Source organism: Gallinula chloropus (genome assembly GCF_964237585.1).
Source record: "Gallinula chloropus genome assembly, chromosome: 3".
Classification (NCBI taxonomy): Eukaryota; Metazoa; Chordata; class Aves; order Gruiformes; family Rallidae; genus Gallinula; species Gallinula chloropus.
The window spans coordinates 61211319-61223006 of NC_140087.1; the positions used below are offsets into that span (position 1 = coordinate 61211319).

An 11688-nucleotide genomic window follows, 5' to 3' on the forward strand; every position below is an offset into this window, starting at 1 on the left:
GGGGAAATCAGGTTTTTCTACACCACACACCTTCATAACACAAATCTTCCTACGTGAGAATGAACTAGGTGGGAAAAGCAAATCCATTTTGCCAGCTCTCCCCAAGATGCACACAGTATTGCTTTATAACCTCTAGCGTGCTGCTCAAGGCTGACAGCAGAACACCAAAACAACAGACACACCCGGCAACCAGAGAAAACTTGTGCGGGGCTCCCACAAACACCCACCTGGGCTGAGCTAGCAGAAGAGCAGCAGCAATGGGGTACCCCAATAAGATAAAAGCCCAAACCGCTTAAGAGCTGACTCATGAGCCATCCATCCACAAATGCTTTCACAGCTATTTTTCTTCCCCAGCACGGAAGTGATGGTTAATGTTTCAGCATCATGCAAAGGTATGTGCAGCATTTCTTGCATTGAGGTGCAATGCTGTGGTGGGGTCTGTACTCAGTAGATCACTTCCCTATGCCCAAGATCCTAGTCAATTAATAACCAAGGTTTGAAGTCCTTTGAGAGCAATCCTAATAGATAGCTTCTCCTTTCAGAGATAAAATATTTCTTGATACACATTTTTCAGATGTCTGTGGTTGAAACTCAAACCCACTCCCAAATCAATAACACTTCAAGCAGATATTGGCTAGTATTCAGCACTTGCAGCCCTCCCCAGGGGAGACACTAATAAATAACGATTTCAGAATAAAAGGCAAATCTATAATGTGATTGAACCAAACTGACAAGATAGACTTTTCCCTGTTTCCCAGCAGCATGGGTCTCTGCAGAAATCCATGCAGGGTATTTGCAGTCACAGCAACCAAGCAAATGCCAGAACTCTTTCTCACACATAACGGGAGTGTTCAGGAGTTGTTTTGTGCAAAGGTTTACTAAAGGTCTCTTTGCTACTTGACAGTTCATACATCTCTTGTGGTGTGTGGAGTCAGCAAATGGACGAGATGGGCAGCTGGGATGAGAAGCCTGTTCTGAAGTCTAGCTATTGTTTAGGCAATGTAGGCAAATTTCACTGCTTAGGGAGAGACACAGTAACAACCTTGTAAACCTCCACCCTGCCAGAACCAATGCTTGGCTTGCCACACTGGATGGCAGCCTGCGAGCTCCCAGATGGCCACAGCATTCCTCACACTCTGGCTCTGAAGGCTTGGCCTAGCTCCTCACAAAGGGGATGTGGCTCACTGATCAGCACCCCCATACTGTGGTGACACACTCTTGCTCTCTTGTGCTGCTTGTGTCACCCACAAGAGAACTATGGAGATGCTGCTTTGGATTAGCAACTTCAACTGTTTACTCCAATGCGCAGAACTGCCTTTGGACAGCCAGTGGAGAAGGGTGTTACTTCAGGTAATGTGGAACAGGTGCCTTCCAAAGTGGACACCAAGATTTTGTGCAAAAAGTGTTTATAAACAATCTTTAAAGCAAAGATCAAACCCATTTCTATCCCCTATTTACTGTCCAGACCCTTCTCCGAACTGTTCAGCTTTCACAACACACTGTACAAGAAGCAGTCATACCAAGCACGGTAGTCAGGAAGACTGGGCGCTGCAGCATCAACCATCCAAGTTTTACATCCATCAGGCCCGCGCTTGCCAGCACTACAGTGAGGGATGTGATGCATCTAGCAAAACTGTAAAACGTTTCTAATTTTCTTCATCTTATATAGAATTACAAACCGCCCATTCTTCTGCCAGCCCAGAATGTTTCCCCACGCTCTATTTATAGCATGGGGAAATCACGTCATTCGAAAATTTCCTATTTATTCTCTCCTTCCTTAGGCTAAAAATACGAGTTCGCTGGGTTTGCATAAGCCGAGGCCTGTCTGGGGTGTGCTGGTTTGTGAATACACATTTAAAACTTCATGGGGGGAGAAGGGTGGAAAGGGAGGGATCTCTCCTCAGGTGCCGGTAGGTGCCAGCTGCACACGCCGCCCGGCAGAGCTCCCCAGCGGCGGCCCCAGCCGCTCCGTAGCGCCGGGCACTTCACATGCAGATACTTCGCTTCAGTGCATGGGCGGCCCCGGCTTAAACACGCCTCCACGCACTTTTCTTTCACCGAGCCACCGGGGCAGGAAACCTGCTCTCTCCCGGTTGCCCGGGGACGAGCGGGGCCCGGGGCTGCCCCCAGCGGCGGCTGGAGGCGGGGCTCCCGTCCGGCCTCGGCGGCATGGCGGGCGGCGCGGCGCGGCTGCTGCTGGCCGCCCTGCTCGGCGCCTTGCCGGTCGCGGCCGAGCGGGAGCTGCGCTTTAGGCCGCCGGCCGAGGCCCCCGTGCGGCTCTTCACCGAGCCCGAGCTGGCCAGATACGACGGGCAGCAGGTAGGGGCGGGAGGGAGAGAGGCAGAGCCGCGGCGGGGCCTCGGGCCCCCGCGCCTGCCCGGCCGGGTATCGAAAGCTGCGGGGCCGGGCCGGGGCTGGTGTACGCGGCGCGGCGCGGCGGAGCGTCCTGGCGTCGCACCGCGCAGCACCCAGCGTTGCCACCTGCCCTACTGCTCGGGGGCCTGAAACCATGTTAAAGTTTGGTTTTCTCGTGCCCTGCTGTTATGCCATTCCCCAGCTCCCCTCCCCCCGGAATTATGGGATACCTTGCTCTTTAGCATTCCCGAGAAGTTTGTTAGCGTTCTTGTGTCGCCAGCCCGCTATTGGCCTGTCCTGCTGGCAGCTGCTGATTTTGGTCCAATGAAGCTGCATACAGACAGTTAGATGGCACGTTCCTACTTTATTAGTTGCCTGCTTAACAAGGTACTCATGCCACTGAATTTCAGTCGCCATCAGTTGGAGCAAAAGCAATTTTCTGCCAATAATTTGTTAAACCATGTATTTAGACCCATTTTTTTTTCCTCCTACAAGATGATAGAGATAACAAAGCAGTTTCAACTGAAGAGTTTTTAGCTTTCTGTGATGCAGAAGTCTCGGCAGAACTTTGTATTCAATGTGATAAATTGAGGCACATCTGTCTTCTCTTTTGAAAAACTCGCTGGCTGACCTTCCTAGGGTCTTCTCGAGATACTTTCGAGAAACTAGCCAGCACCCGACTAAAAATACATCTTATGTATAACAGATAACACAGAAGCACTGGCTTATTAAGTAAAACAGATGTCAGCAGATCAGATTTGTGTGTGTTTACGTATTTATCTGTTGTTATCCTAATCAAATAAAGAATGCTCTTGGCCATGCACCCTTTTATCTTGGGTTATATCCATCTGCATTAGGAACAGAAAGATGCAGTTGATCATCTCGAACAGACAATCGTGGGCAAGAGGTGACTCGCAAAAGAGACAAGTCTTCTATGATTGCGACGTTTAGATTAAAAAGATTCTCTCATTCCATATGCTTCAACCCTGTAAAAAAAATTAAAATATCTCAGGGACAGTTTAAAACATGAGCAAGAAATTTCTAGAGAGATAATACGTATGCTTGTATACACACACAAACAAGAGAAAACACATAGCAGGGAATTTAATTAGCTGCTTTGTGTCCTGAATGCTTACAATGCTATAACTAATTACATTTTGCCTGCCCTTAAGTGTTGAGGATATATTGATGCCTTCTTTCCAGGAAGGACAGCCCATTTACCTGGCGGTGAAAGGAGTAGTATTTGATGTCACTTCTGGAAAAGGTGAGTTTGCATCCCCTTTGCCATCTGCTTTGTTTTCGTGCTATTATTCAACCATTTCTCTTCAAATGTTCCCAACACATTAGAAACCTGCAGTTCAGTTGTAACAGAAAGAATATACTTTTTCCTTTTTGAAAGGACGTGATTTTCCTCCTCTGACACTTCCCCTGCTGAGGTTTTGCCCAGAATTTACACTGTTGGAGATTATAGTGCATTTAGACAGCCAAGGCAGCGTAGTCCAGTTAGCTTGGGTGCTGACAACAGAAACACTGGACGCCTGCCCAGACCCCCGAGTCCTCGCCAGATGTGGGGTCAGGCCACACAGAAGCCAGCACTACAGCACTGTACTGCACTGGGTACGTAAACTGACCAGATCAGAGCTAACTTGGATGCAACTTGACTTGCACTACACAATGTCAGCATTGCTGCAACTTCATCTTTTCCTTTTGTGCTATTATTTGCTTACCCATGCAGCCCAGCAGCTTGGTCAAAGCTCTAAAAACCAGGTGAATTCTAAGACTGCAGTATAGGAGTTCAACAGTTATATAACCACACCTTCTGGTTGGTTTGTGTTTTTTTAATTATGAACTGGGATATATTATGAAAAAGCAGCAAATTGAAAGAAGAGTCTTAGACTTGAGTTGTTCCTTTCAGTTCACTGACAAATCTAACAGGCTGGTGAAAAGTAGAGGCTGAACAACCCTGTACATGGTTGGATCATCACTGGATGATTTTTTTTTTTTCTAACAGAATTTTATGGAAAAGGAGCCCCATACAATTCTCTTGTTGGAAAAGACTCAACAAGAGGAGTTGCAAAGATGTCTCTGGATCCAGCAGATCTCACACATGATATAGTAAGAAAATGGGCTATTAGTTTAATTCTGATTTGTGAAGTTCTAGTATTTTGCAAGATGATGAATGATAATATTAAATTATTTGTTTTAATTTAAGTTGATTCACATATTTTAAAACATTAATATTCTTTAAATACATAAAATAGATGTGTATTTATTGCTCATGAAAGGTGCAGTGCTGACAGCCTTAGGGGGGAAAGGTTTTTAATCTGTGGATTCAGTACAACTTAGGTAAGCACATAATGGGGAAGTTACCCACTGTTTAAAAAGATGCTTCCAAAGACAGTAAGTTACTTTGTCACTTGATTTAGTGTATCCTGTGTCACCGACACGGCAGTGGATGCTAACTCTGGCAGTGGGTTATTTGTTGTTTGTACTAAGATCTACTTTTTCAGGGAAAGTGAAGGGAGACTAATGGCTTGACCTGAATATATTAAAGTTTTGTCAAGGCTGAATTTGAATTAAGAAAATAAAGTTACAGATTATACTATCAATTTTGTTAATTGTGTTCTAAAAAGTGACCCAAAAGCTGACCCTAAGGTTTGCAGTAATCAAGAGAAAAGAAAGATGCATGTAAATATCTGTATTTCTATTTCTTTGAGACAGAACTTTCATTTCCATGTTTCATTTAGACAGGACTCACAGAAGAGGAACTGAAGTCCCTAGATGATATCTTCAACAATGTTTATAAGGCCAAATACCCAATTGTTGGCTATACTTCTCGACGAATTCTGAATGAGGATGGCAGCCCCAATCTAGACTTTAAACCCGAAGATCAGCCACACTTCAATATTAAAGATGAGTTTTGAGGAACGTTTCTGTATTTTGATAATGCCCGAGGAGAGGCACCACACAGGATTAGATTGGTTTCCTGTTTTCTGGAGTTCATTATGACAATTAGCTATCCTCAGTCAGCTCTCTGGTTAGAAAATATATGTGTGTGTGCACAGAGTCTCCAGGAAACAAATGGATCTGTATTAGTATCATACACTTGGGCTGTTTGAATGACAGGAATTACTTCACATGAACGTTCTTTCTGCCCGGATTTCTCTGTTTTCGAGTGCACAATGTAAAATTACATTCTTTAGAAGAGATAAGGACATTTTCATAGTTGAAACATGACACTAGTCTTTTTGTAAATCCCAAGTTTGTTTCCCGCTCCTTGGTAAAGTGTGAATGCATGATCTGGATGAGCTAACATCAATTCTCTGTGCTTCAAGCGAGTGTAGGCCTCACATGTTCAAATAGGTGTAATAGAGGCTTACATTTTAAAAAGCATTGTGGGATTTAACATTTGACAGGTTTGAGAATACTGGATATAAAATCACTCACTTGCTTAAAGTGCAGTTACTGTGGAATATTTATGCAAAGCCTACAGCTGTAAACCAAGACAAATAAATCCTTTTTCCCCAGGAGAACAACTGTGACATTTTAAGTAAGACTATTATTATGTTACTTTTGAATAAATGGCACTTTAATTTTTTGAAATAATTATCAAAGATGTCATCTGTATTGGATTATGATGGCTTCCTTCGAGCTTCCTCCACTCTTTCTCTGACAAAAATAAAAAGGAAATGCTAGTCCACTGTTTAGCACATACTATGATAGCACAAGTTTATTACAGTAGCCTAGTATGCTGTGGATATTAACATCTTTATATTAACAATTTCAGGTCTAATTTTTAATTTGTTAGATTTTCTTTATTCTTACTCTTGCTTCATCATTGCTGTTGCACTGAAATGTGTATTCATATGTTCCTCTTCCTTTTAATCCAATATAAAACTGCAGATGCTGTAGGGTGGAAGCAGAGCCTCTTTGCTGGCTTCCTCTGGTAGTCCTTCAGCAATAAGGGGACTGTAAAAGCACATGCTATATAAACTGCTGCTAACCACTGACTCTGACTAACTGAAGTAGAATGTATGTCATGTATGCAGGTTCATCTGCCACTGTGACAGGTTGCATGAGTGTTGAGCAGCTGCTCCCAGTTCTGTATTAATAATACAGGTATAATAAAAATACAATTTTTTGGTTTGTTCTATTTCTTTAGGATGAAGGGTTTTATTAGATGATACTCCACTTTATGGCTTGCAGGGGACTGTTGCTTGTCTATTGAATAACTAGAAAAGCCATTTCTATTTATTTATCTATTTCTCCCTCCTTTCTTTCAGAATGTTACAGATTTTACTCTAAACCTGTTTTGTGTCTTTACTTTTTTAATTTGCAGGAGGGACTCCATAGGTGCCTCCCTTGCTGTTAGATGGTGCTCTAGGGTGGAATAAATAATTTAGCATCTAAGAAAATACAATTGCTTCAGAGAATTGTTTTTATATTGTTATTACTGCCGACCTTTTGATGCTGTACCAACAGCAGCTGGGAGTTGGCCCCTTGACCATGCCCACAGGTATAGGTGTACATCTGCCACCTTTTGAGAATGCATAAAGGTTTGGTATCATTGGTGGTTGTTCTTTTGCCAACTTTTCACAAATAATCTTCCAATGCTTGCTGTTTTCTAACCCTTCCCCTCCTGGCACGCTTCCTGGTGGGGCAGCTTCAGTTGCTGTGCTACTGTGGGATCAGCATGTCCAGCTGCATTTCAAAAAATGTAGCTACATAGTAACTCATCACCACTTAGCATTACATTTCTCAACCTGCTTTTCCTATTCACACTACAGAGGTCACCTTTGGTGATCTCAAAGTGGGTAATTTAGCTTCTGTTTGTCCTAAACTTCAGGTTCGTTTCAGTGAAGAAATGTTGCAACAGGAAACTCCTATAAACCCCACTCCTGTAGCGTGAGATCCTTGTGATTGCAACTTGCCTTCCCTCATGTCTGTGAACAGGAGATCCTCTAGACCCTCCTTTCTGTTATTAAAGATTATCAAAACTGATTGCATTTTAGAATGCAAAATGTTTCCTTTTAGTTTTTATTTCTATTCGGGAAAGGAAGGGCTCATATTTAATCACTGCCTCAGCTACTTCGCTTGCTTCCACTTGGTAGAACAGCGGTATGATAAGGCAGCTCTAAGTGGGCATCTATCCTTAACATGTTTTCACTGACTACTTTTGAAAAATGAATTCAGAGTACCACAGTATTCTTTTAGTGTTAATTTAATGACGTCATTTTATGTCTAAGGTTGCTACTTGTCAATAGCCTGAAATACATTTTGCTTAAAAGCAAATTGGCTGCTACAGTTGTTTTGTTGAGTAAATGGCATTTCCCTGACCTCTGTATTATGCAAGTAAGACAGGTGCCCTCACTATCTAGACATTGCACTTATGCAAGCTGTGTAAAGTCTTATTTTAGCCTTCCTACTACTCTGCACACCTCCTTTGGAGAGCAAAGATTTTCTTTTCAATTTACTTGCTGCTTCCAGATAATGTTGCAAATGCCATTAATTTTGCTGTGCTGCTTCTGATTTGCATCTTGCTAACTTAATAGTGGTGGCAGAATGGTCTGAGGTTTTAATGAGTTGCTGTGCCAAGGATTACTTACTTTACTATTTATTAATACTCTTGAGAATCTTAAGAATATCAGATGGGTTCATTGCTTAGAGGACGCATAACCTGAGCTGCTGTTTCCCAGCTGGGGCTCTTTTCAACAGTCCATCACTTTGATCCTAAAACACTTGATAAACTTTTGTGACAGGATCGATTCTATCATCCATACTTGAAGGACTTCTCTGTTTACCAACTGGAGCAACAGATCTAATAAAGTAAGCAAGCACAAGTCAATCAAAGGGTTATGAAACGCAGATGAAAGTATTTAATTTTTGTGGATGCAGAGACTGCAGTTAAGTGAAATCATACCAAGAACATGTAGGGTGTGTTGGCAGCTCTTGGTCATAGTTACTGGTTACTGCATCCTTATCTAAACAAGACCACCCAACAGAACACAGGTATGGCCAGTCCTGCAGATCACACAGCTGAGACTTAGGCATAAACAGAATTTATTTCTTTCCTAACTGCAGTGTGTTTACAGAAATAGTTCTTTCTGTGGCCCTTTGCCAAAATGTGAGGCTTTGATTAAGAGAATCACTTTCTGTATTTGTTTTCTTACACAGAAAAGGCCTCTTTTTTTTTTTTTTAAACTGCAGCCTAGACTAATACTCTTTGTGGTGTGATGATACTGGCTGTGAATTCATAACAACGTAGGAATTGGTGTAGGATCATGTTTCTGACTGCCAGACCTGCCAGACTTCCACATTTCAGTAAAAGTTAAAAGAGGATGCCTATCCATAAAAGTACAGTGCTTTGGAATGGGAGAAGCCTCAATACAGTTTGTAAATCACCTCCTTTAACTTTTTCAAAACCACCCTTAGGCTACGTCTTCAACAAATTATATATTAAATGGGAAGGCATTTAATTGCTGCAGTTTTTCCTTTGCAAGACTCCCAATAACATGTAGAACTCACTTGACAGTGCAAGAGACAAAACAAGGAAAAAAATTTGCTTAGCTGACTTCCACAAATGTATTCTGTCTCTTTTATAGACAAATATACTTATCTGAAATATGTTCAGTGTGATTTGCATCTGCTTAAGTAAAAATGGAAGAGCTGTGAAAAGTTTCATGTAGGAAGTCCAATGCTAATTTCTCAGCTGATCTGGTTAAACTGAGATGAATAAAAAAAAAATCAGAAAAATCTGTTTGTGTGAGTGAAAAAGCTGCCATTCAGTAGGATTCAGCTGCATATCAGTAAGATGTGCTGTGTAGCTCTGATTAGTATTCACACATTTTCAGATGAACACTGGATATTCTCAGGGATATCTTGAAATCCCCAGAACTGACGTAAGTCATGTCAGTCATACACTTTGGTATATATACATCATCCATTTATACTTTTGTGCTTGATGTTTTTCTGTCCATACAGGAAACAACATACAAGCCCTGTAACTTATGTGACAAATCCATGTGCTGCAAGTTATATTCAGATACAGAAAAATAGACATGAACTTATAACCTGAAAGCTATTTACATGGTATATAGAATGACCATTTCCAAATGAAGTCAGTCCTTGTCTGGGAATGCTTTAAAATAAATAAAACCCCCTTAACTTTTAGAATTGTAATAATTACTTCACTAAGAGCCCAGTCTGTGAATGCTGATTTCAATGGTTATAATATGGACTGTATCTCACTGCTTTGCCAGAAAAAACAGTGCTCTATCAAAAGGTGATTCTTTTCTCTTCATTCTATTCCACCAGAGTGTGAAAGAACTAAAGAGTATGATAGGTAGGCATCACTGCTAGTAGTACTCCAACAGCATAAGCATGATTTTGATCTTGGCATGATCATAACAACCCCTAACAAAGCAAACACAATGGGCTGGAGATGAGAATGTATCTTAGTGTGCTACTGGGACAATTTATGCTCGTAAGGTAGATTTGGCAGAGCAGCACATGCGGATCTGATAACAGACAGTTCTTATTTTTGCCTCTGTCAAATATGGTCAGTGACAACAATGTAAACTTGTACCCTTTCCCACCTGCTGGTTTTTCTGTAAGGCCTTCTGTTTTGGCCTTTTTCTTCCTGTTCAGTAGAAGTTGAGAGTCCGAATTTACTTAGTTACAAAACTTATGCTTAGATCTTCTTGGCTTGGGTTATCTGTTGACAAGAAATCAGAGAGAGAAACTGAGAAACTCTGTGAAAAACAGAGGTTGTGCACCTGGATGAACTGCAGAACAACAGGATAGAAAGTCATCTCAAAAAAACAACTCCTATTACTGTTTCCAATAGGTAGCTCTTTTTCTATCTGTAGCTGTTGCAGTTGTAAATTCTGCACTTGCACTGTTAATATTCAGGTTACCATGTTCTGCAGTACTCCTTGACATGAGCTTTTACCCTTCTGATGTGAGACATCATCTCTCTGAGAAGTAAAAAGCTTAGAAGAGTTTGGGTGCAAGCCATCTTGGAGATAAACCATCCAACAAAAACCCAAAAGATGACATAATTTTCCCTCAAAGAAAGCTCTCTGAAAAAGGAAAATAAATCAATGTCCCAATGTCCATATTTTACCTTCCAGATTTTGCTGAAAGTTTTCTCAAATTATGCAAAGGCAGCAGATAAAGCAAGAGACTTGGAACTAACCCTTGCATTGTGAAAATCTGAGTTGACTTCTTGGCGCCTCTACTTGGGCTTTAGACATGACGATGACAGAGATAGTGGACTGATGACAAAAAGTCAAACACATAACTGAATCCCAACAGGCCTAAACTTGCAGGAATGTTTGAATGTAGAGCTGAACTTAAAGCCTTGCATCCTTCTTTTGTAGACAACAGATTCTTTGAATGGAAAAACCCAACCCCTTATATATATATGGCATTTGGATAAATAGAATTAAGTTACAATTGAAGTGAGAACTTCCCTGTGCCTAGTTCTATGCTCCTTTGCATAGTAAAATCAGTTGTGTTTGATACACAGACCTTAGTTACCAAGCACTTAACTGCCCGGAGGATAACTTTATAGATTAAACTGATAACTTAAAATAAATAGCTGTGGGAGATCAAGAGCATCCCTAGGCAGCTACTCTTCTCCTTGGAGGCTGTGACCATACAGCTTTGATTTTACATTGCAGTGATGTTTTGGTAGTGATCACAGATAAAAGCCAGGTAAACATACTCATTACAGTTAACCTGTATTAATTTTTATATTTAAGCAAAGCTCCTAGAAACATAGTGTCATTAAAAAGAATAAATTTTGCTCCACAAAAAGCAAAGTGTTAATTCTGAGCTGGGGAACTGTGTGGCTGTGCATCAGACCTAAGTATACCTACAGCAAAAGTGTTAATTAAAGGGATTACATGTTTAAATTGAGATTGTATTCTTAGGTAACATGTTCTTTACTGAGAAGGTGGTTGGGCACTGAAACAGGCTCCCCAGTGCTCCCAGCATCAATCCTGACTGAGTTCAAGAAATGTCTGGACGATGCGCTCAAGCACAAGCTCTGACTTGGCTGTCCCTGTGTGGAGCCAGGGGTTGGATTCCATGATCCTTACGGGTCCCTTCCAACTCAGGATATTCTGTGATTCTATGTCTGTGTCCTACATCATGCTTGGAAGTGTCTCAAGAAGATAACTGATTTTTCCTTATTTATTGTTGAGCCATGATTCATATTTTAAAATAGTTATGCAGTGCTTTTTAAGAATACAACAGTAGGACTTAAGGTATTTGTGATGCACTTTCCTGATACAGAAAGACATACATGTATATCTGAGATACACACAG

General features: G+C 41.4%; 1 protein-coding gene across 1 annotated transcript; it reads left to right on the plus strand.

The window, feature by feature from the left end:
• Positions 1-2169: 2169 nt before the first annotated feature.
• NENF (neudesin neurotrophic factor) lies at positions 2170-6766 on the plus strand (the record flags this gene model as incomplete). Its single annotated transcript, XM_084261279.1, has 4 exons — positions 2170-2319; positions 3559-3619; positions 4367-4470; positions 5103-6766. 4 exons carry the CDS (start codon positions 2170-2172, stop codon positions 5277-5279), a joined length of 492 nt encoding a protein of 163 aa, XP_084117405.1. The 3' UTR covers positions 5280-6766.
• Positions 6767-11688: the final 4922 nt, after the last annotated feature.